Source organism: Lonchura striata, chromosome 1A (genome assembly GCF_050655825.1).
Source record: "Lonchura striata isolate lonStrDom1 chromosome 1A, ASM5065582v1, whole genome shotgun sequence".
Classification (NCBI taxonomy): domain Eukaryota; kingdom Metazoa; phylum Chordata; class Aves; order Passeriformes; family Estrildidae; genus Lonchura; species Lonchura striata.
This window is the reverse complement of record NC_140741.1, coordinates 21,857,993-21,883,919: the sequence shown is the minus strand read 5'-3', so window position 1 is coordinate 21,883,919 and position 25,927 is coordinate 21,857,993. Positions and strand designations below refer to the sequence as shown.

The window sequence follows — 25,927 nt, the reverse complement described above, 5'->3', positions numbered from 1 at the left end:
AAAGCCATATGATTCAGGCATCCAGGCTGGAATTTCAACATGCTTCCCAACAGCCACCACTGCTTCCCATTCCTCTCTCTGTGCTAGCAAATGCCACTGGGCAGCAAGGGCTCAGTGCCTCTCAAAGTCAGCAGTGGTTCACAGGACAGTGTAGCATACTTCACTTAAAAAAAAAAAAATAAAATTGCTACAACATTCCCTGCTTAGATGGGGAAGAAAGCACGTTTTCAGAAAGAGTTGCATGAAGACCAGAGTGTAAGTCAGGGGGACTATAAAAAAGGAGCCCCTACTTCCAGGGCTCTTCTGGGGAAGGAAGGGCAAGACAAAAGAAATACTGAAAACTCAAGGGTCATGGGAGCTCTTTTAAAGCATGTTTACCCACAGTACTGATTCCAGGCTTTGGAACATTATGTGCAAATCCTTACATTTACCATCTGGGTGTCATTCTTGGGTCCAAAGAGGGGTGAAGGAAAGAGCTGGGATACTGCAGCCACTTCAGCCACTGGCTGTCTCCTCTGCTTCAACTTTTCTGCTATCTGTCTAGTTTCTTTACTCAGCACCTCTCCAGAAAGACAGACAGAACAAAGTTCAGGAACATGTCTGGAAATAGAGTTGGGAATCTGAGGTATTAAAAGATTTGGGCCTGCTGAAGGGCTTGGAAAGTTGTCCTGGGAGCCAGACGTACATAAACAAACTGGCTTTGATATGACTAAAGCATATTCCGGACACGTTCCTGCCTGGGATCAGATCCCTGGCTACTTTTTGTATCCATATGGCATATCTATAGAGTACCAGGGTGCCAGCATTCCAGAAAGGCCAGAGCTTAAGAGATAGATTTAATTTCTGAGCCACGTAAAGACATTTTGTATGGACACGAGTGAGTTAAATTGCCTGTGCAGATGTAACCAGAGCAAATGGATAATCAGAGGTAGAGACACAGGTGGAAAACAGCGTGGCCAGAATGAATATTTTTTGGTTAAAGTCTCCAGGAGAGCAAAATCAATTTGCTCAGTACCTTTTGATATGGGTAGATGTAAGGCCAGGTTCTCAGCTGGAGTGAGAGTGTAGCTTCCACTCAAGGAAGCTGTATCAGCATTTAATGCAAATTAACTTTGTCCCTGCTGAAGTTGAAGTCTTTCTCATTGAAAGTTTGTCTCATTCAGGAAAATGCCTTTAAGTTTCTTACTTGCCTATTTTTTGGCTCCAAGAAAAATGGGAGTGACAATGAAGTATGTGCTTAATGTAATCAGGGCCCAAAGGTTCAGGATCTGAGTAGAAAATGAAACCATGCAAAGAATGCATTGTCTGGCTCATATATGCAAATATTACCATATTGGGTAATAGCTGTGGTGTGGGGGGGAAAATTTCACTGGAATCACTTGAAACATGCTATTTTTCACATCCTAGAAACATTACCTTTTTCTAGGTTAGAATATAGAAATCAAATGCCATTTGACAGATCAAAGATAATCATCTGATCACAACGTATTGATAGCAGTGATAACTTTGCATTACCTTTGCTGTCTTTGAATCAGCTCCTGAATTTGCTATAGCACCTTCTTCTTTTGCTTCTTACAGGGCTAGAAATTCCCTATGAAATTACAAATGTTTATTTTATTGATTCCTCAGTGAAGAGAGATTGGTTGTGAGAAGTAGTAGATCCTTTGATGATGTAAGAGTTTGTCAGTCTCAGTTTAAGAAGTACTGGTAATGTTGCTAAAATACAATACTGCTGATACAGTAAAGGAGTCCTACATCTTGGATTTACTCAGAGACAAAAACCTTTCTGTAATAACAGAGCAGGAGAGAGAGCTTTTCTCATACAGGGAATGCACAATTTTTATTGGTGAAAGAAAAATCTGAAAAATTGTGATGTGAGTAGGATTTTCCTTTTCCTATTGAAGGGTAGGAAGTGTTACAGGTTTATGAAATACCAGCTGATCAGGAAGGCAGGACAGCACATTTTTCATTTTGTACTGTTGGTGAGTGTAGCTTGGTGTAATCTTTATAAAATCAATAGTCATCTCAAAATGTTGGGCTCCTGTTGGGTAGAGGTGCTGGGGAGGTGGTGTGAGATGAGCTCTGGAGGACCTGCTTGGTGGAGCCTTGTCAAAGGGGGCCATCTACTGGGCCCCAGCCCCATGCCTAAGGCACAGTCACCGATGAGGAACCTCAGCTACAGTTCAGCAGAGCCTAGCCTCAGAGAGATGGCCAGAGATTTTCAGGGGGAAAATGCCTGATTAGAAAAGTAATTTCATCAAAAATAAGGTGTTTTTGCTGGCTACAATGAGTTTTTTTTTCCTAGTAATACCCTAAACACAGTGAAATAGAGAAGAACTTCAAAACTGCAAAATGTTTCAACCTTTATACAAGGGAAGAAAGTGTCAGGGAAATAACTAATTAAGTAGAGGACTTCTCATTTCTGGTTTAATGGAGAGTCGTGTTCCTTCAAAATGTAAGCAAATAATAGGAAAATTAAATTGAAACAGTCAAAATAGAAAGGGAACCTTTTTACCAAATTCAACTGTTTTTACCTGGTTTCTGCTGCTCACAAAGTTTTGCATATGATATGTTGTCCTATAGAACAGTAGGGGAATAATGGCTTATAAAGAGCATTATAAGAATAGGAAACAGTTTTGTCACCCTGTTTGTTTAATGAGCTTGTACACTCTCAGCTCAGACTACTTTACAGAGAGATTTCACATGGTAAAGAGACTTTCAGTGCTGTGCTGCAAGATAATAACTCCAACTGTTATTTATTCTGAATGGAAGATATTAGGTTGTAGGGAGCGCTGTGCTCTAGGATGGTTTAGGTGAATGGAGACAAGAGATCTCTGAAGTTTGCTCTTGGGGTATAAGGTTTATTAGGGACGCAGAAAGGTCCTGCCTCGAGCTGCCAGACTCAGCACGTGGCGAGGCTTAAGGAGATGGAGGAGGGGAGAGACAGGAGGATGCTCTAGGAGAGGGTGGAGGTCCTATGAGGGGGAAGATCCAAGAGAGGGTCTGGCCCCTCAGAGACCCCTTATCAGGGGGCTTCAGGGTGGGCTGGAACAAGGCTTGGGCCAATGGGGTCACAGGCACTTGATGTTTTAGGGAGGGATACAGGTGTGGGGTGAACCATACATTTTGGGGGTGAGATGGAACAATCCACTTGACCCCTGGACCCATCCGTAGGCAAGGGCATTGTCCGGCTAGCAGGGAGGACTGTTCTCATCCTGGCTGTATTATTTATGAATAATTATATTTATCCATCCTTCCCAACATTAGGTCTAACCATTACTTGTAAAGAATTGTGAAGAGAGTGAGACAGAAAGTAGATTGATTTTTATTTTTAAAAATGTTCTCCTTTTTAGTTTCTCTACTTGCTCTTGCAAGAAGGTGTAGTGGACAGGGCAGCTGACTGATAGTGCAAGTGCAGTCGCAGTGGTTGGAGCACGCACTCAGCAAGTAGCATGTAGTAGGGGTTAAGTGCCCCCCAGCATGCAGCTTCGCCTGCTGCACTGGTTTAAATGTAAACCCTCCCTTGATTAAATATTTCTGAAGCTTAAAAGTGGAGAGAAAGCAAGAGCTGAGACATGGAACAGAGAGGCACAAAGGCACCTTGGAACTGTGGCAGGGAGGGAGAGCACACTAGATGTGCTCCATCCCTGGGGAGGGATGCAGTGGGCTGCACTGGTGGCCACTGAGGGATATTTCTGCATCCATGCATTGCAGAGTATGGCAGAAGGAAGGGTTGATAAGAAGGGGAGTGGACATGACTCTTGTGACATGCCCAGATGACCTTCCCTCCAAGCAATGAGTGCAGCAGCCAAGGAAAACATGACTCTTCTTGAGACAATACAATGATGGCCTTCAGCTGGGTGGTTTTGGGGATGCTTCCAAAGAGGCAGGAGAGCCCCTCAGTTCCCCACTGCCTGTGCTGGTGTCATAGGTAACGTCTCTCCAGTTTGGTTTTCCTTGGGATCCTGACAGTAATCACTGTATTTCTGGACAAGGCCAACGGACCGCTGCTATTCTGTTGGCATATTGAGGAACTGCCTCATTGACCATCTTCACTGGCACAAAATCCTTGCAGGTTTTCCCTTCCTTCTTAAGATGGGAAGCTCTGTGTTGTAGTTTCTGTCTCAGTCTCATATCTGTAACAGAGTGTAAGCAAGTTTTTATACTCCTTGTTCACATCACAGTGCAGTGGTGGTGGAGCCCACTTCAGAAGACTTACACATAGAAATTGCTGGCAGGCACAAACCAGGTGTTTTTGTCAACTTGCTGATGTGCATGTGTGAGGGGCAAAGCACCATTTGTAATTCTCTTTTGACATCTAGCCTGTTGTGGCTGTGTTCTGCTGTGCATAGTAATGCAGTGACTCTGCATAGCAATACACTGACTAACCACAGTCATTTGGTTAAAAGATTGCTGCCTTCCATCTCCAGAAGACACTGACATGCAGCTAATACTTAAAATTACACAAATAGACAGTAGCTCTGTCAGCAGACCTTCAGCAGCAGGACCTTTACAACCTGCTCAGCAATTCAGTTTATATGACTTAAATAGCAATGACACATGCTGTATAGCCTAATAAAATGGCCTCAGTGTAGTACTTGATAAATATTTCTTACCATCACAAATTCAGAAAGGTAAGAGCAGATTAACAGGTCAGGATGGAGGCTGAGCTGAAGAGAGGGGGCACGTTTCCAACACTGAGCCATGCATGGCATAAGATTTCAACCTGAGGAGACTGATTGCAGTTGTTGTGTGAGTTTTTGTTGGCTGACTCCCTGCTTTCCTAGAATAGGTGTATTATTCTGAAGCAGCAAACTAAAAGGGTTGCATGTTATTAAGTTTTCAGAGACCTAGAACAGAGTTTTTTGTAATGTGAGGTAAAGCTAACATGCCCTGGTGTATATGCACACCAGTTCAAAGGTACAGTTGTGCTATGGCTGCCTTCATCCCCAAACGCTGGTGACCTTGAGAGCTAAAAGACTGTTGCTACAGTGTCAGCAGCATTGAAAGGTTTGTAGCTCTTGGAGTGAACCATGTGATGAAGAATTACATCATTTGGTTTTTCTGTGATTCTGTTGTAACTCAAGTTATTCAGGTAAAAAAAGATCGTGTTCCTGCAGTGCTGCCACATACCAAGCTTTTGAGCTGGGACTTCAGGTGGTAAAAGTCATCTCAATTTGCATTGTTACAGGGAGTTGTTGTCTCTGTCCTTGTCTTTGGCTATTGAGGTGGATTCAGTATTGTTTTAACACCAAGTTCGGCATCCTCCTTTCCTTAATTTCCACTCACTTCTTGTTCTCAACATCTGTCTTCAGCACCTTTCCATTAACAGTATCTCAGATGACCACCTTAGTTTCTTGCAGGGTGCCTGGGCACAGACTGTCTTCCTTCCTTTTCCTCTATCAGGTTTCTCCTTGCTGGAGCAAATAGGGACCCTCATCCATCTCTGCTGGGCACTCACAAGGGTGGTGTATGTTAGAGAGCCATCTCCAAGACCTGCTTTAACTTAAAAGGCATGGTTGTGCTCTGTGTCTGCACATTGGACAGACATGAGCTGTTTTGGGTCCAAGTTTGAGGATAAGCTCTTCAGGACCAGGTGGGAATGGGATATTACTCACAAACTAATAATAAAAGTACAAAGCAATGCTTATTTTATCTGCTGTTCCAAAAGGGGGGACACAAACCCAGGTAGTAAGGGTTAAAAGGCCTACCTGACTCAATGCTTTTTATTCTATGTGGATGGATTTGCTGCCAGTTCACCAGTCTTTCCCCCTCTGTCCTCTGGAGATTTAAAAAACACCTCCCCGCATAATGCAGGCAGGCACACAAACTGCCCAGGACCACAGACCAACTCCCCAAACTACTGAATCACATTTGCTGCTGCTTCTGTGCATGCAGGAGGGAAAGCAATTACCAGGCTTGGAGAGTGCTTAATAGGAAGGGGGCAAGACTTCTAATAGTATTTTTCTGTGTAAGCACAAACATCCCCAAAAGCTCTGGCTGAGTTATAGGAATACAGTAAGCTTGCTGAGTAGGCAAGTGCTGTGTCAACAGGTAAAAAGCTCTCAATCCTGATAGTTTGTGAGCAGGGAAGGCAATCCATCAGCCTGGGCCTCACACAGATAACTCCTGGATTACTGCAAAGTGGGAAGAGCAGCTGAGAGGGAGCTGGAAGGGAGAAAGCTGCTGGCTACCCAGAAGACTTTGAGCAGAGGGAATGCTAACTGCTGGGCTAAATTTTCAAAAGCCTCCATTTTGGATTAAAGTGTATCTTTATGCCTGTGAATCAAGCAATTTTCAGCATGAGTTGGGCCTTTGATGTTTTTGAAATTCCCACCCTTAATCTCTGGGCAGGCTCTGATACAGCAGGTGCTGAGCTCTGGGCATATGTGATTACTCCAGACTGAGGACTTCTCTGCCTGCAGTAACATTCACCACAGTTGTTACCTTTCCTAGAGAGAGAAATCCAGCTGCTTTTGGTGGGACTCCTTGTGTGCTTGAAATGATGCAGCCTGCTGAATTGAGAGGCTGATCATTTGGACCCTAATCCTGCAAATATTTACCCATGGGCTTTAGCTCTGTTACAGGAATAGTCCAGTTGACTTGGGAAATTACACATATTAGCAGTGCTGAGAACTTGCATAAGGCCTGGCAGGACCATAGCTCCTTTTCAGATTCTCATCCATTAAATGAGAGGTGGTCCATTTCCCTGGAAAGGTTTGGCTTTGGGGGTCACTTATTTCATCCAACAGTTATACTTGATTTTTTTATTGTGACCAAGGAGTTTTAACACTTTGAAGGAGAAAACTTCCCATGGTCCCTGCTTTGACAAGTCCTCAAACTGGTGAAAAATATGCCCATACTAAAACAGTAAATAGCACAGATTACACAGAAAATTACCCTTCCAGTTCTACAGCTCAAACTTCTCATGTCAATTGTCAGCTGAGAGCAAGTATTTCCAGTTCAGCAGCTCAGCTACTTAGATCAGGAAGGGACTGTAAAAGAACAGTTAGACCTTATCAGTTGTCAGAAAACTCTTTAGTGACTTGATTTTTCTTTATAAAATGTAATAACTGTCAGAGATAAAGAATATATCTCTCTTCCCAACTGGCAGCCAAGGGTAGCTGCAAAGGGCAAGCAGCATGGATACTCATAAATGTGTGATTACAGGCCTTTCTACTGATGGAGAGGGGAATATTGATGCAATATTAGTCATTTTTATTGGCCTAATATTCTTCTTTCATAGCAGCATATCCAAACTGCTACATCTTTCTACACACACAGTCATTGTCCATCTAAGATGCACTGCTGCTCTTTCCATTTCTAATCCAGCGTTCTCCAGCTCCTTGTGAAAAGCCAGAATATGAGAGTTTGCTGTTGTATATTTTCCTTGTTAATCCATCCCTGCCCCTGGAAGGATTTCTTCCCAACTGCTGTGCAATAGCTCCCTCTCCTTCTCTATCGTCTGCCCTGTTTCAAGTTATAATCTTTTAGGGTGGCAGGGGCCTCTCAAAATGTGTTTTTCACTGTGAGTAGAACAACATGGTCTTTTGTCCTCCTCAGCGCACACCAGGACCCTGTGATGATAGCCCAGGGAACATCTGTGTGATGTGAACTTGTTTGTGAATGCAGCAACCCAAGATGTTCTTTAAAGGGAAAAGAAAATAGATTTTCAATCTTGAGTCTTGGGATAGAGGGGCTGAGTTGCAAGTTGAGAATGCTGACAGAGAGACTTTGGGATGGGCAAGTTGAAGGGAACCCACCACTGCTCCTTTAGGACTGTGAAAAATAAAATAGGTAAACAATGTCCTTGGAAGGAAACTGTTCTCAGTGTCTGCTCCACCTTCCTTTGGGCAAGAAGCAATGCTGAGACCAGAGAACAAACAGCTCTAAACAGCAGAGACCAGGGAACAAACCAACTGAGACCAGATTAATCAGCTGTTCCCTGGACTGGACTAGCCAGACTGAGAAAATGGAGAGGACGCTCCATGGGAAAGAGATCTCTCTCTGTTTAAAGTGCACACTCATGAAGTTAAGATTCGTTTTTCTCCATGGCATTTCTGTTCCTGTTGGGGCTGTTTCCACCATTAAGCCTAATTACTTAGCTTTTTATGTGCTATCCATTTCTTTTCATCATTTTAAAAACTTCAGTTGCCATAACAACATAATGCAATCAGTGAAACATAACAGCTATTTTCTGTAGTCAAGGTCTGTGCTCTGTCAAGGATGTGAGCCATTTAAGCAAATCTTCACCATCCCCCATCCTCCCTCCTCTTTCTTGCTCTCTCTTTTTCTCCCTAAACAAGCTCATAACAGGAAGTAGAAACCATGAAGAATAATTAGACACAATATCCTGAGCAAATCCCAGTCGCACTCATGCAGTCTAGTCTAATGAACTTCCAGCACTAATCTTGGAAGTGTTGATGTGCCTTTTTAATCACTTTTTTGATGTCATAGATAGATTAGTTGCAGCAGGACCTTGATAATCTACACTAGAGTCAGGAGACCCAGAGCCTGTTCAGAGAAAGGGAAGAAAATCCAAAAGCATACTTCATTCATTTCCTTCTCACTTGTTCCTCATTTTCAATGCTTATTGAGAATGTATGCCCATTGTACCGTCTTAGTAAATAGAATGGTGTGTGTTTTGTAGATTCATGGAATTTAAGCATGAAAAGTCATAGCATCTATTATTAAATCATTGCTGAAAGGCTGGGAGAAACTGCCACGTTTTTGTGTGGGTGGTGAGACTTGCAACAAAGCATAGTATAACTGCTGGGCTTCTACTGCACACATACATAAAAAGCAGTCTGAAAATAAATCTGGCAGTCTGGTTCAGTGCTATTCTAAGCAGTGTGAATATAAGATCTATCCACAATGTCTTACTCACTCCTTGACCTCCATGAACGCTTTCCTGGAATAGTAACGAGGGAGTTTTGAAGCCTGGGATTTGGCTTAAGCAGTGTCTCCCCGGCAGAGGACTGAAGGCTGTGCTTTGTCCTTACGGAGTTCTTCTGCCGCGGGCAGAGCCTTCTAATGGCGTTGAGTCGATCATTGCCTGTTCACTCTTTCCACTTGTCTGCTTGTGTTGCAGCACCTTGTCCAAGCAAAGGAAGAATGTCATCAGCTGTGTCACCGTGCATGACTCCCCCTACTCCGATTCCTCCAGCAACAACAGCCCTTACACCGTGCAACATCGCACAGGGCAGAATAATGGGAACAGCTACGACACCAAAGGGGTTCCAGAGACTCACTGCAGTGGGAACCCCCGAACGATCATCGTGCCACCACTGAAAACCCAGGCCAGTGAGGTGTTGGTAGAGTGCGATAGCCTGGCACCAGGTAAATTGCACCTCTTCCGTCAAGAAAATTAGTAAGAAATAAATGATATATCTTGGAAGAATCTCATTGTTCAGTTTCATTTTGTTTGTTTGGTTGGTTTGTTTTCCAAAGAAACTGTGCTCCTGCACTTCTCTCGAGTGACACGTCTGTTCTTGGTAGCCATATTGCATTATTTATGTGTCCTGGTTCACTCAGGAGTCATGGGTCAAGTGTCAGTCCCAGTTAGTTCTGTACAATCCCAAGAATAGAATGCAGCCTTTAGCTCGACACTTGATATGAAAGGCACCCAAATGCAAGTGTGAACCTTTGCTACCTTGCCTTTCCATAGGCTTTCATTAAAACGGGTAAGAGATTGAAAACATGTGAATTTTCATCCAAAGTTGCTGATGTTCCTGGGAAGAACATTTCCCAGGATCTTCACTGTGGACTTACGAGGTTTGCTCATCCAGAACCTCTGCAATGCTAGATAGTGTGATGTATTGAAAAGGGCTTTATGGTGGAAGTCTGGCCTGAAGCTGTTGGCTTTGAGCTTCTTGGCAGTCCTTGCTTTGGATGCTGGTGAACACAAAGGTTCAAAGGGTGAGCTTGTTCTCCCTCCCTTCCCACCTACCTGACGTTAGGCAAGCCAGGGCTTTTTTAAGCTGTGCACACCATACTTTCCTTCCTCTCCTTGGGATTTGTACCTGCGTTGTACAGTTCTGCTGGCAGAACATTGTCTCATGGTTCTGAAGGATCTGTAAAGCCTGCTCCAGACCTGCTTTGGGTCCAGTTAATGAGGTCTGTTTGTCTGTTCTCTAGGATAACAGGCCTGTCATGTGTATCAAGCCCTTCTGAGGAATTCTGTTAATTGAGAGAAACAGTTTTCTTAACCTGCTTCTGTTCTATGTCTCCTCCCAAAAGCCACTCTGGAGGAGAGTCGGTGAGGAAAAGGTAGGGTGAACAATTAAACAATGTCATGTAAGCTACAAATGTGTTTCCTTTCCTGGCACAGTCACCACCAGTCACCACTCATCCTCCTACAAGTCCAAGTCCTCCAGCACCGTGACCTCCACCAGCGGTCACTCTTCAGGGAGCTCGTCTGGAGCCGTTGCCTATAGGCAGCAGCGACCAGGAGCACATTTCCAGCAGCAGCAGCCTCTAAATCTAAGTCAGGTAAGTCAACCAAGACTGATTTTGGTGGTACATCATCCAGCTATTACCTACCACTCCTCCAACATGGGCTGTCCTCTTCCAGTCTAGTGACAGTTGGACCCTATGTTGAGTTTGATCAACTTGTTAATATTTGACTGCAGACCTTGATCTTCCAGCTCAGGCAGCAGAGGTAGTGCAGATCACACCTCTGAGTGGGCTGGGGGTACTCTTCCTGTGTGTTCTGAAGTTTGATGACCTAATAGTGTGAGTGGGAATAATGGGAGAGGGGAAATGCAGTGGCTTAGCTACAAAAGAGTGGAGCAGAAGCATGTAGGAAGGATTGAATTCTCCTTAGCTGTAAGTAACCATGGGGAGAATATCTTCCAAGTGAAAAGAGCAAATAAGCCCAGCTGTGGGACTGGGAGAGAAGTCCCCATCAGGTGGGACAAGGCAAACCAGAGCCTCTATATATATAGGTGACCTCATGTAATGAGTTTGATCCATCCTGTGATAAAGCTGGGCTGAGATCTGGACAAATCCCATTTCTTGGCAGCAAGCAGTTCTTGAGACGTTTCCCAGTCTGTGATCAGAACTCCTAGGGAGCTTCCCAGGAGCTGCAGGAAATAATGCCCTTTTCACATCCTGCACCTGGGGCCTCTCTCTTCCTGAGGTGAGTTGAGAAGAGTAGGGAAGTTACAGCTCAGTTACCAGTGTTTCAAGAGGAGAAAGTCTGGAGAGCTCAGAGGACAGTTCTGGGTCTGCATCCAGAGCTGGATATTAGCAGAACTGTTTTTTAAAAAGAAAAATAACATAAAGGAGAAGAGTGTCTGTTCTCCTTCAATATGCAGAGGAAATTTTAAAATGTGAACAATTTTTAAATAAAAGTGTGTTAAAATGGAGGAAGTGGGCAAGATGCTCTTTGCAAGAGTCGGGGACGAATGTGGCTACTATATTTCCACAGTAACAGCACAGAGTGTGCTTACAAAAAGGATGAAATGTTTGGAAGAATAGAAGGAAATAGCGTGGAGCATTTTCCTTCTTGTCTTCTAATTCCTGCTTTATTGGTAATTTAATACTCTGACTACAAATGACTGGGAAAACTCCCTACAATTTTGTGCAATGCAAGAAAACAACTTAAAAAATCCCTGGAAAAAAAAAAGTACATTGGTCCATTCCCACTGCTAGAAGTTTCCTGTGCACAAGTAATTTTAGCTGAGGACAGTGAGGGCACCAGGCACCTGCAGGATCTAATCAAGCTGAGTGTTTTCTCTTTAAAAAATAATGTGGTTATTTTTACTAACCAAGGAAATCATTAACTGCAAATACCCAAACTGAACAAAAATAAATTGCCTGTTCCAGGCATAGTTAGGCAATCTCATTCCCCTGAGCTATCTGCAGACCACAATTTGTCATCAGAGTGTTCACCAACAAAAAACACTTGTTGCTCTGAGCAACTGGACTTGAGGAGGATGTTCTTAGGAGCTGGGCGTCCAAGGTTGTGTCTTTTGGTAGTTGTGTCAGCAGGCTGTAGCTCAGACTGGGGGACTTGCTTACCTTCTGGGGGTCAATGTATGAAACTACAGGGTTTTCCTGGGCTTGTGAGGGACCTAGTGCTGTCATTCATTTCCCAAGGGAAGACTGGTGATGCTGAGGGTGTCAGGAATATCTCAGGAGACTTTTTTGAGGTTGTCCTGGTGTTGACGGGAGGATCCCAGACACTACTGAGGAGGTAAAGAGCCATCTCTTGTCTTGTAACCACCTATCACTGTTGCTGTCTTTATCCAGGGCCAGCAGCACATCTCGACTGACCGTACAGGGAGTCACCGGAGACAGCAAGCCTACATCACTCCAACGATAGCTCAGGCCCCGTACTCCTTCCCGCACAACAGCCCCAGCCATGGTACGGTTCATCCCCACCTGGCCGCAGCTGCGGCTGCTCACCTGCCCACCCAGCCCCACCTGTACACATACACCGCCCCCGCCGCCCTGGGCTCCACGGGCACCGTCGCGCACCTGGTGGCCTCGCAAGGCTCCGCCCGGCACGCGGTGCAGCACACCACCTACCCCGCCAGCATCGTCCACCAGGTCCCTGTCAGCATGGGCCCGCGCGTCCTGCCCTCGCCCACCATCCACCCGAGTCAGTACCAGGCTCAGTTTGCCCATCAGACCTATATCAGTGCTTCTCCAGCCTCCACAGTCTACACTGGATACCCACTGAGCCCCACCAAGGTCAACCAGTACCCTTACATCTAAACACTGGAATAAAGAGCGGGAGACGCACCCAGCCCGGGGGGAGTGAGGCAGCCACTTTTGTATTGAAGAACATGACAAACTAACAATGCAATGGGAGGCTCGTGTGAAACTTGAACGAAGGAGACTTTAGGAAGAAAAGAAAAAGAGGAAAGAAGGGGGAAAACCAATTCTACAATTTTTATTTAAAAAAAAAGAAAATGGAAAAAAAGAACAGAAAAAAAATAAACCACAAAAAAACCAACCATTCTGCACCAAACTAGAGAGAAAGAGAGAAGGAGAAGGACCCTCCAGTGGGTCCTGTCTTTTGAAGATCTTCACCAACAGACTTTTAAAGGTTATTTTCATCCAAATAGTGAGCTATATTTAGAAATTTGTTGTCCAGAACACCTAAAATGAAATCCATTAGGTTTTTAATCCTGTAGTTATGTGGATTAGGGATTTATCCAGCATTTCAAAGGATTTATACAGCAGTTTTTGTATCCCAGGATATACATAGGTTGGGGGGATTTTTAACAGAAAAAGAAAGTGGGTAAGGGACACTGAGGGTGGAGGACAAAACGTTGTCCCAGTGCTCTGAATTTGGGCCTAACACTGCTAAACTTAAACACACCTGGGCAAAACAGGCCATGCAGCACTGGTTGAGAGCAGAAGCAATGGGGATGTTTCTTCCTCTTCTTGAACACACTGGATAAATCCCTGAGAAATGCTATTCCTAAACAAGATCTCTAAAAATGTATGTTGGATTTCAGTTGTATTATTTTAGGTTTGTTTTGTTTTGGTTTGTTTTTTTTTGGAAGTGTTCCTTTTCAATCCCTAGCCATTTTAGTATAGGAGGAGACATTTTAGCTGCCCCCAACCCCCCTGCCCCCAGCCCCGGTAGAATGTAGCACTATACAGGTCATACCCCTTTTTACTCTTTTGTGTTGAACTTCAACGATACCAATAGACTATTCCTCAATGTGATTGCACAAAGAAAAGTGATATAACATAGGCATGTAACAATGTGATTGTCCAGGTGTGTGTGTGTGTGTGTGTGAGTGCAGCTGCTGCCTTCTCTCTGTGATGTGTTCCTCGGCACAGCCATTACAACTGTCACAGTCTTAGTTTTACATCATTCCCTCGTAGTGCCTTACCAAACTACAGACGCGGTTTAAGGGTTTACTTCCACTGGTACTCCTAGAAACTGACTGAGGCTAGTTGGAATTTACTCTCAGCTCTTTTTCTTTCTTTTTCTTCTTCTTCTTTTTTTTTTTTTTTTTTTTTTTTGGGGGGGGGGGTTGGGCGGGGGTTGGGGAGGGGGTTGTTACTGCAAATTTTCTCCTGCTGGTGATGTTGGGTTTTTTTCTCACGTCGTCAATCGTAGCTCACTTGGCGAGATGTTGGGGTGGCTCGTTGGGGTCAGAAGAGTGTATAACTGGGTGTTTTGTCAAGCACTGGATGGGCTGGAAGCAACCAGGTCAGTTGTGAGGACCCAGAGGGTCTGGGGACTCATTTGTGGACTGGTCTGTTTCTGTCCTGTTAAAATAGCAGGTTTCCTCCCTGGAAACTGAATTCTCATTCTGCTGTTTGCTGATGTTCTCCATAGAGTGGGAGGACAGTGTCCACCCTCATCATCAGGTTGTCCTGATCATGTGTCTGAAATGGGAACAAAAATTTAGTCCTTTTTAGGGGGAAACACTAGTTGTTGCCAACATCTCTCACTGTGTCTGTTAATGAGAAAGGGTCAGGAAAGGGCTGGAGTCCCAAAGCAAGCATGAGAAAATCCAGTTGAGAGAGTCAATCTCAGGTTTCTTAAGTGAAAAAAGTATTGTAATACATAGAGCCTTACCCACTCTAACATAGCTGTGACACTGTGTGCCTCCCCTGCTCTCTTTTCACCTACACCCCAAAAAACTGCCTGCAGTGGCAGAGTGACCCTGGAACTGGAGAGCAGGTTGGTCCTCCACATAAAGGAATGCTACATGGTTGTTTTGTTTTCCAGCAGTTTCTAAAGAGAGCCTTTCCTGTCATTGGTTTGGTTCAGCAGGGAGTTTCCCTGGTAATGGCACTTGAACTGGTGCATCAGTACCATCTTGCCTATGGATGTCCTGAGGAGGAAGGAGAGAAAGGAGTTCCGTAGAACGTTTCCATGAAAGCTGAAGTCTATGGGGCTGCTCAGTTCCACTCTACATTTCCTTGTAACTAGAGCATTAAGTAGTCAGGTGTTTTGCAAGATGCTGGAAAATAGCAGGTTTGCTGGCAGGGGGGTGAGGGATGGGCTCCCTGAGTGGCACTGAGGAAGGAGGCTCTCTCAGGTTGGAAAAGCTGGCAGAAAGACAAGCACAAATATACTGTTTTTCAGTAAGTGCTTGGCTGGCCTGGAAGACGAAGGGATCCTGCTGTTGAACAAGGCTATTGTCTTCTGACAAACCACCAAATAACCTTCCTGGTTGCTAGCTCTGGTTCCTGGGCTACTCTTGCACAGTTTTCTTTTCCTGCCTGTCCTTCATTCCAGCTCAATATACTGTAGATGAGGATACAATCTCCCAGCAGCCTATGCACCTTACCCCCACTCGTGTTTTGGAAAGACATGTCCCCTTTTGTCTAAGGCAGGAAAATAAAGCCCTGCTCTCTCTCTTGCATTCCTCTCCTCTCTCACCAGTTCGGGAGCGAGAGCGTCATGCTGCTTATGTCATGAAAAGGAAAGATAATGTTATTTTATTGTATGGTGGTTATGATTATTATTTTATTATTATTATATTTTACTCTGAATTTTAATTGCACACACATTCCTTAACATTTTTGTTTTTTTTTTTTCTCTTATTGTTGTTATTGTTGTTAATTTTATTTCTCTTCATCAGTGGCATTGGAAGGGTTACTGTGATTATGAGAACTGCAGGAGGAAGGAGAAATGAGATTATTCTGATGATGAAAACTCTGCCACTAATCTGGGGGAGTGGGACCGCTCAGTGAGAGTGGTTATGGCCTTGAAGAACAGGAGTTTTCCTCTGGGTCACATCTGCATTTCAGGATAAGTCCAGAAACGTTCATTCAGAGGCCAACACCTGACAGCAGCTAACATAATGATCTGTCAGGAGAGTTGGATCAAAAGCAGGTAAGGACCTTGGTGCTCCAGGGTCCAGCTCACCATCCCTTAGTTTGAAAGGACGGTTATATAAGATTAAGACTCATTTATGCTCAAAGCCAGGATCATTGAGCCCTTGCAAAGAACACAAGGCCACACTATGTATTAAGGGTTTGGTTTTCCTAAAGGAGGACACGGATGGATGGATGGCTCTCCAGAAACAGGGCTATGGAAGGAGCTGCAGCAGAGCCGCAAGGGTGGCTCACAGTCCCATCACTGGATAAAGAACACTGGCACACACAGACGGCATTAGCTGGGTAAAGCATGGCTGCAGACAGGGCAGTGTCCCTCACCTGCTCTTCCGCTCTCACTGAAGACTAATTAGGTGTCCAGAGGCCAGGATGCTTGGTTTGAGTTTTTTCTTTGTTTGTTCCTGATGTAGATTTTCCACTTCTTTTACAATTATTTGTTGTGGAATTTTGTTATGCTGTTCCGGTTGCTACGGTTTAGGTATTTATGGTTTGATTTGCATCACCTGCTCTTTTAGAATAAGGGGAAGCAGTGACTGAATTTAAATTCCATCAAAAAATTATAGGACGTCAGCAAAGACTAGAGGTTCACCATGCACTTGAGTGCTTTGCTGAAGAACTTCGAGTTAAATACTTGTTTGTGTGCTCCTCTGGCCTAAGGTTAGTGAAGCATGGAAGGTTGCAGTCTCAGTTACAGTAGTGTTTTACTTGTATTAATTGCATTTTCCTGGCCTGCTCTCCCACATGGGCTCAGATCTGATTTTGGGGGGTATTTGGCAGTGGAACTTTTACAACAGCACAGATTGGCAGAGAGAAGGGTTATAGTCCATGTCAGAGGAGCCATCTTTCACATTGTCCATCCTGGAGTTGCTGCTCTGCCAGACAGTCATGGTGATGGGATGCTGATTACAAGAGATGCACAGCACAGCCATCAGATTGCTTTGATGGTGCAGCACTGCATGAGAGCTGTGTTTTCTGGTAGATACAAGGGAGCTGAGCAACACCTCCTCCCTCATGCTTGTATAAAGGAATTGTACGGATGAAGGTGTGGTTGGTCATAGGGGAAACACAGTCATTTCAGCAGAGGAAATAAAAGCTTTGCATGCTGTCAGTACCACACACATAATAATAGCCAGCTGGTTTCGCTTGCAGAGTCCTTGGAGAGGAAATGGGATTGGCATGGTTTGGTTCAGTTGGTGTTCCTTGTGTGCATGGAGTACATGGTGTGGAAGCTTGTGGGGGTGGGAGAATGTTTAGATACTGGAAGTTTTATGGGTGGCTTATGGCTGGCAGAGTGAAAAAATGGTTCTTTTGTCCATCATGTCCTCTTGCATTCTGCCTGTGCAGGAAGCAGAACGGAGCAGAGACATTGTCTCTCCTCAGGAGGATGTTCTGTTGCCTGCTGTGAGGTCAGAATGCAGGAGGGAGGGCAGAGAACCACTAACATGAGCAGACTGGAAAACCCAAATGGAAGTACATCTCACTGTAGAGTGGTTAAATCCAGTCATTTGAGAGAGCAAATGCAAGTGCATCTTCCTTGGCAGGTTTTACCTGCTTGTACCAAACAAACTGGGCTTTGGCAGGTCTCTGATTCTCTCTCTTTCTCTAGTAGTTTTGGTGTAATACACAAAACATTCCAAGAAAGGGACATTTTGACTGTGACATTTTTCCTTTTTTATATATTCAAGGGATTATGTATTGTAATTTGGTTTGAAGGCAATTCCATTAGCAATTTGAAGGGCAATAAACCTGTTTTTTTCTTTAACCAAAGATACTTTATTTTTTTTAAAAAAAGAGAAAAAGAGACGCCCATCTACTCCAGAAATTAAATGAAGCCACGAGTCATGAGCACCAGGCAATGAGGATACACCGTGGAACTCAATCTTTCCATTCATTTCTTTTTTTCTTTCTCTCTCTCTCTTTCTCAAGTTTCTGACATCTTTTCGAGTAGCTAGCTTGATGAGCAGAGAAATTCACACTAAATATTGCTGCTATCCTAAACTGTAGGGGATGTCAAAAACTTTCTTCTCTTGTTTTTGTTCACATTAATTTAAGTGTTTTAGTGGTGACATTGCAGTGTGCAAATGGTGATTTGTGTAGTGGGGATAAGCTTCTGGATGCTCTGCATGCTTCTGTAGTGTCTCTGGATTTAGGACACTGATTTTGTTCTGTGGGTTCATGAAGTCATAGAATATGCTGAGTTGGAAGGGACCTATCAAGATCAAGTCCAACTCCTGACCCTGCACAGTACACCCCAAGAATGACACCATGTGCCTGAGGGCATTGTCCAAATGCTTCTTGAACTCTGTCAGGCGTGGTGCTGTGACCACTTCCCTGGAAAGCCTCTTCCAGTGCCCAACCACCCTAAGGGTGAAAAACTTTCTCCCGATATCCCAAACAGTGATGACGTGGTCAGGCCAGGCACAGCTGGGTAAGGGTGTTGGACTTAGACTTGTGTTCTTCCATGGCTTTGCAGTCATTAGAGATCTGCAGTGCTACTTGTGGGCCAAATCCTGGATGCCTGTATGCAAAGTCTGCCTTGAGCAGGCAATACAGATGGGAAAGTGTGGGAAGGGAATGTTTTCCCTCTTCCTGTTGACATAGCTGTCCCTACCATGGTCCCATTTGCCGTGTGAGCTTCAAAGCAGTTGATCTGTGGTCCTGGGCACTTATCTACATCATCCTCCTGGTGCTCCTGTGAGAAAGACCTGTATCCAAAGTACCTGGAATCCCCAGCTTATTTCTTGAGGCCCCCTTCTGTGCCTACAAATCATTTTTCTCCCTCCAGACATAGGGAGGAGATGGTTGTCTGCTGCTGAGGTTCCCCCACTGCCGTACTCCAACAAGCTGCCTCTGATGATGATAATTTCACCCTGGGAGGCAGATGCTGAGTGAGGTGCATGAAGAAATGGTGCCAGTCCTGTTGTCGGTGGCTGTGCGTAGACTCCTTGCAGGAGTACTGCACTGGGTTAGAGGAGCTGGGCTTTCCAAGCTGGTCTCCATCTCTGTGGTCCATCCTCCTCAGCTGTGGGTATTGCTGTGATGCCACCATGCTCACCCGGCACCCCAGGCACACAGTGGGACCCACAGCAGGGGTGGCCCTGGAAGGAAGGCCTGGCAGCATGCAGAGGAGCTGAGTTCACAAAGACTCTGTGCTCAAAGGCTCCTTGTCCCCTGTGACAAATGTGATTGTTGTGAGGGACCCCAGAGGCAGTGGTTACCTGTGAGGAGCTGCTGATGCAGGTGGTGGTGTGAGAACCGGTCTGGAGGTAAACTGACCTGGGTTCTGCATGTGTCAAATGCTTTCAGTGGGAAGACGTGGTTTTAGAGCATTTGTGTGTGTTGAGAGTGAAATTTGAATGGTAGATTGGCTTGGTTCTTCAGAAGTCTTATGAAGCATACTAGGAGGTTTTGTGTTCGGCATTTGTGGTTTGAAACTCCTGTTTCTCATTTACGGGTTAGCTTTGTCCTTCCAGTTTTAGCAGTGCTGCTATAACAGACTATTCATGTGTGTTTGAAGATAAAGTTTTTTGTTTTTAATCTTTTGCTTATCATAGTTAATCTAAGAAAGGCAATACTAAAGGTATATTTTTTTCCAAAAATGATATTTTTTACTGCACTGATAAATATTGTGACATCTCTGTTCTTAACTCTTTTGCTGTGAGGGGAACTGTGTGCAGATTCACACAAACCTTGTAAATACTTGTGTGTACTTCTGACAGCCAGGGATTTTTTTCCTACCTTCCTTCCTGACTTCCTGCCTGCCTTCCTTCCTGCCTTCCTCCCTTCCTCCCTCCCTCCCTTCTTCCTTCCCTCCCTCCCCCCTTATTTCCATCCTCATTTCTTTCTTCCTCTTCTTTCTTTCTTTCAAACAAGGTTTCCTCTTTGAAACAGAAAGCAATGGGGCAACAATGCTCAGCAAAAGCAAAGCTTATCCCACTTTCAGAATATAGCCAAGGAGTTTTTGCAGTGCTGGCATAGAGTTAATATTTAAGCCAATGTATTTTGATTTTTCAGCAAACTGTTTGGAAAGGAATAAGACGGATAGAAAAGCTTTGGTCTGGAATTCTGATCAGGAAAATTACCCGTCTATTTTATGCCTCTTTTTTTTTTTTTGTTATGTTTTCCTTTTCTTTAAAAAAAAAAACTTTAAAAAGGCTTGTTGCAGGCTTGCTTGCCTGAGCTCTAGGCTGGTTGGCAGCTGTCCTGGGAGTGCCTTGTGCTCTGGGACTGCTGGCTCCTTTGGAAGCAAACCCACTGATCAGGATTCTGATTGCTTCAATGGGTATCCCCTGGTACTGTGGGATACTTTTGCTTTTTTAAAAGAAGGATTTAAATACACTTACATTACACAAACTGTGACCTAATGGCAATAATTACCTCAAATGTGGGCATTCATCCTGGTTTTAGCCTTTCTGAAATCATGTAGCCAGCTTGAACTTTGATTCAAAGACTCTGAACTCCATAGGGGCAGAATAGTGATAAATGCCCACCCTGGTCATTGTTGCTTGAGTGAATTCTGAAGATAGTGAATCTTTAAAAAGAAAAAAATTAAACCAAGGAATAGATTACTCTTTTATGTATTTTAATCAATTGTGATGTTAAAATGCACATGTAAGTATATATGTTTATAGCTACTGTAAAATGCTTTGGCCTTCTAGAAGATATTTAATGAGTCACATTTTAAACCAATATGAACTGAATAATAGACTGTGGCTACTTAAACAGTTTTCTGGCTACATTTTATAGTTACTACAGTGTTTTATAGTTTACATTTAAACTGGTACTTTTTAAGGAAAATCTTGTGTTTATAAGTGACACCTTCAAAAACTCAGTACAGCTGCCTCTTTTTTAATTTTGCCCGTTAAAAACCAGAAAAGTACAAGTGTGTTTTTAATATGTATATTCTGTTTTGAGATATAACATAGTGTTGGAAAGTCAGTCCAGAGATGAAGTAATCCAATGTATTCCAAAATCTGATTGAAAAAAACACTCCACCCGCTTTGAAGATTTAGTTCAACAGATAAGCTATTTGTTTGTTTGTTTGTTTTAATAACGTGCTTTATCAGGTCTCCCTGGGTTGAAGCAGGGAGCATGATACAAAATTCACTGTTCTATGTAAGATCCTCATCTGGATGAAGATACCCACATTAGGAGAATGAAGGATATTCATAAGAAGGATTGTATTGTACTGTTGATAAATCATTAGCCAAACGATTAATTCCTGAGTTAGTGAATGCTTGTTTAATTTGGTGGGGTGGGAGGGGGGGCTTGTTTGTAAGTGTGCATGTGTGTGTGTGTGTTTGTGTGAGCCACTCAGAGGCAATGCTGTAATTTGGCTGTTCACCCCTTTCTTACAAATGATGCTCACCACCACAGAAATGTTTTAAACCAGTAAACAAAATACAAAGTTCACTCACCATCTACTTGTCAACTCTGTTTTCTCAGCACATGCCAGTCCCTATTAATGCTGTTCCCCACTGCTGCTACCCTGTACTTTGCATTTTGATATATCACATTTCCCACTCCCTGGTCTCACTTAGCTGTCTAGTTTTTTCTGTTGTGTTCTCTCACTTGGGTAATCAATGAACATGGTATAAATGTCTGCTGGGCAAAATGGTACTTTGAGGTCCCGAAAGTATGGGAATTGACATTTAAAAATACGTTTATGTACATCTGAGCTTCAGCTAGAGGTGGTGGAAAGGAGCAATCGGCGACGCTTTGCAGCTGGGCATCGGTGCCGCTCCCCTTGCAATCAGAGCCCTGGGGCCGGGGAGTTCAGCCCGCCTCCTCCTCCTCCCCAGCACCGTTCCGGTGTTGCCATTCCTGCCTCGCCGGCCGCATTGCCAGGGCCAGCAGGTGCCACACGGCAGGCCAGGAGTGCCAGCAGCACTCGGGCCCGCTGGAGAACATCCACCCTCCCTCACTGTGCACCGCCACGCCATCGACAGACTCACTGCCCCGGCTCCCGCCTGCTCCCTGTTCTCCTGGGCGGAGCCACACTCGCAAATAAATACCGGCACACCCCCCAGGAGCCACAGAGTCTTGTCGAATACCTTGGCTTACAGCTTGTTAGGGAAGAAGGGGTTTCCAACACTGGCAACGCACATCCCATAGGATCTGGATGGTTACATACAGCACCTCTGCCCTCAGCAAGGAAAGAAAGCCCTTCTGCAACGCTTCCACCTCACATGGTTACATACAACACTTCTGGCTTTTCTTTTTTCCCTGTTATCCCTTATGTGTTTGGGTTTTTTTAAATTTTCTCTATATATTTTTTTACTCTGTATTCTTGAAACAAAACTTCCACAGCTATTCCAGGGCACAACCATTTCAAGTGTAAAAAAGGATCTCCACATCCCATGTTTCACCAACAAAGCAATCAAGGCGTTTTGGGTACCAGATTTTACTTGGGCAGAACCAGAATGTAGCCTGTATATTTCATACCAAATCCAATTTCTGAAAGGAGAGGAAGTGTCATTAATAGCTTTAATAAAGGAGTGTGTGTGAGAGAGAGAAAGAGAGGGAGTGAGAAAGAAAGAAGAACAAGGGGCATCTTGGAAGGTGAAAAGTCTAGATTTCGGGTAGTTAAAAATGAACCAATGGGTGAAACATTTTGTTTTAATGAGCTGTAAAATCCTTTTAAAAACATGAGGGGTGAAATGGAGGGAACGTTTTATGCCTTTCAACTACCCACAAGCCCAGCATACTCTGGATGGAAAGTGGAAGTTAATATACACTGCACCAAAATTATTAAGGGACGGTGGGGGCAGAGCTGTGAAACACTATTGCAGTCGCAAGGGAAAAGATGCCCCTGCCCCAGCTCTGGATCTCAAGTGGTTCTTTCTCTACAGTATCATCTCAGCCCAGAAACCCCACGAAAGCCCTGAGCCGTTGTGTTCTTTCACTGTACGGTTTCTGTAATAAGAGTGTTAATCCATGTTAATCTTTGTGAAAATTATTGTGTGCAACGGTATTTTCTTGTGTACTGCTTTTTACCTATGTGAATTGTCCCTTTGTTTTCTTTTTTTTTTTTACTTTCCTTCCTATTTTTTCTTTTTTTTTCTTTTAGTAATATGTCTTTCTTCTTTTAAAAGAAAAAACAAAAACAAACTGATGTGTTGTAGACCTATATGTAACCTATTCCTTAGTCTCATATTATAGGTATGTTATAAGAATGGATATTTTACTTGGCTTTAGAATGTTTTACAAGAAAACTAATTCTTAACCAATCAAGTTCTTGCTACTAAAAAAAAATGCTTGTGTTTTTCATCATGACGTTGTGTGCTTCTAATTAATAATCATTTTCGTTGTAGAAAAATGGAGTGAATTTATATTAGTCTTGGAAACTAATAATAGCATTGTAAATTTATGAGATGATTTTAACAGAAAATACATTATAGAAGAATATAGTTATTTTAATTGTAATATTACTAACTGTAGGGTGAGAAAGGAGGTCCCGTTGTGGTGAACTATGTTATAGCTTGTTATTCACAGTTTCTTTTTGATCATTTTTTCGGTCTCTGAGGTGAAACGAGTTATTAATCAGAATTTGTCAACTCACATATGCATATTGTATATGTGTAGAAATGTAATCACACTTTGTCTTGGAATTACATTAAACTGTTTTAAGTCACTGCAAAGTTTGTGTGTCTCTGTCTTCTCGCTACTTAAGGTCTGGTCAGAACATTTGGTTAGTTTTCAGATACTATTATTTAATCTTCTCAGTCTGTTGAAAAAAGAGCACTAGTAGTACCATTAATAATAAATACTCTTCTCTTTGAGGTAACATGTTTAGATTTGTGAGGTGTATTTTTTTCCCAGGGCAGAAGAGCATCTGCATTCAGATGCTTCACTGGAGCACAGGAGGCTGCTCAGAGTTGCTGTGTTCAGCTCAGTCAAGAACTCCCTGCTACATCCCATTGTGTCAAATGGAGTGTGGTCATCAGCTGCAAGTACAGGTCTGGATTTTCTTTTAGCCTGAGCTCTCAGTTCATATGCTCCCTTTGCCAAGTCCCAACTGACCTTTGAAAGGCTTATATAGACATTAAAATGCTGAAACCACCCTGTGTTGGTAATTGCCATACCTGCCCATTTGGGCTGTGCTTGATTTTCACTGGGAGGTTTGCTCAGGAGCAAGCTGGAGGCACCTGCAAAGGATCTCCTATTATACCAAAATGTCACCTAGTAGGAGGAGGCCACTTGCTCCTCAACAACTTCTCTGAACAGAGGGAGAGTAAGACCAGCTTGGGTTTGTTGCTGGCCTTTCCTAATGTGGTGACTCCTGCAGCAGCCCACCAGGTTTCCAGCCCATGGGGTTCCTCTTGTTAGGTCAGCTTCTCCCTTCTTAGGGATAGCCAGAGGGATGATCCATGAGCTGTACTGGCTGCCCATGGTCCAGGGCCACACTCTGCCTTCAGTATCTGGCAAATGGCTTCTGCAAACACAGTAACTGTTGGATGGCCCTGCAGGGCACTGCCAGGCACGGGGATTGCCTCAGGATGCAAACCTCGAGTTAGCACGAGAGTCTCGTTTATCAGTGAGTACTGGCACCTCTGTCTTACAGTCTTCTGTTTCATGTTTTCTTGGAATAAGCAGGGAGTTCTGCAGTAACTGTTACAGTAAATTTCTAGGTGGATATGAAGCTTTTGTTTACAGGAGGTCATGGATACTTTCTCCCCACTGCCTTAAACTGGCTGAGACCCAACTGAGCAATAGCAGTTAAAACTGGGTCTGTCCAGCAAAAGTCAGTGTTTAATTTAAAATCATATGTCCTATTAAACAGCTAACAGGTAATTGCAGTGTTAAGTACTCTATGGGAAATCAGGAGTTTACTGGGTCATGATACGAGAGACATTAGTGAATGATCTAATGTCAGCAACAGATCATTTAACTAGTGTAGCTGCTCCATATGTGTGTTGTCGTATGGTGTCTTCTTTATTTGTTTTTTCTTTTTGTAAAACTTATCAATAAAACTGTAAAAAATATTTCTCACTCTGTTGTGCAAGACCAAAACACATTAAAAATGCAATGTAGCTGGAGAATGTACTTTTTGGGAGAGTTGTTTCTCACTTTAAGCAGTGTTGCTTTTAGCAGAGCCTGCAGTGCCTTGTGAGAGGAAAGAGCGAGGAGTTCAGCCACCATATAAGAGGCTGGGAAGGGTCTTCTCAAACCACTGGAGCTGCAGTAAATGTCAGCACCTGGAGACTGCAATCCTGAGCAGCTGGTAAAAATTACCACCAACAAACTTGAGAAAATCCAGCTCTTTCTGGGCCACAAGGAGTCTCTGCTGATGCTTTCAGTGTTCAGCTCAGCCCAACCAGTTTATTCTAGGTGGGTATGGCTCTTAAAATTGGGTGGGTGGGGGGGACTCATGGATATGGTGTATGTACAGTGGTGCTGCTATTCCTGGCATGTGCTGCTTGTGCTTTCCAGTGCAGTGGCTATCTTTTAATTTATTGGAGTCCAAAGTTTAGCACCTAAATTAGTATGTGTATATATGAGAAGAGCTTGTCTTCTGTACAGTGGAGCTCTGCCCCCCTGGTTGCCATTTGTGTCAAATTAAACTGTTAATGGGTATCTGGGAGAAGGAGAATGGTTCTGCTCTGTGAAACACAGGCTGCTGTCCTTTGGTTACCTGTGCACATGTGTTGGATCTCCACAGCAAACCCATGCTGGAGCAGTGGATCTGCAGCTTGTAAATTCTCATTCTCTGCTGGTCAGGCCAGGGAAAACACCTGCATCAGCAGTTCCTGCAATGCGCTTTTTCCGTTATGTTTTCTCCTTCAAGGTGGCTGTGCAAATAATGAGCAATAAAGGCTGTTATTTACAGGCCCCTGCACTGCACTATATATCAAAGGCTCTGCTGTTTGGGGCTTTTGCTCACAGGAAGGCAGCCACAAGAGGGGCACAGATCCACACTTAAATCCATTTGGCAAAGCAGCAGTTACAGGGACAGGAGCAGGCTTCTCCAGGCAGCACTGCCAGCCCTGGGAACCAGCATCAGCAGCACTCTATTCCCATGGGGACTCATCACCCCTCTGTTAATGATGTAAGGAGGTCCAGTGGAAAGGTACACGGGGTGCCTGAAGTACACTTAACTCCAGGCTGA

The 25,927-nt window shown here is 43.9% G+C and overlaps 1 protein-coding gene across 3 annotated transcripts in view; it reads left to right on the top strand.

The window, feature by feature from the left end:
• The window catches only part of HIPK2 (homeodomain interacting protein kinase 2), a 137,106-nt gene extending 113,647 nt beyond the window's left edge, over positions 1-23,459 (top strand). For all 3 annotated transcript variants that reach the window (XM_021536531.3, XM_021536501.4, XM_021536513.4), the window contains exons 13-15: positions 9,092-9,339; positions 10,331-10,491; positions 12,256-23,459. In XM_021536531.3, coding sequence (XP_021392206.1) covers positions 9,092-9,339; positions 10,331-10,491; positions 12,256-12,723 — 877 coding nt within the window. In that variant the 3' untranslated portion in view covers positions 12,724-23,459. The remainder of the gene's footprint in view (positions 1-9,091; positions 9,340-10,330; positions 10,492-12,255) is intronic.
• Positions 23,460-25,927: the final 2,468 nt, after the last annotated feature.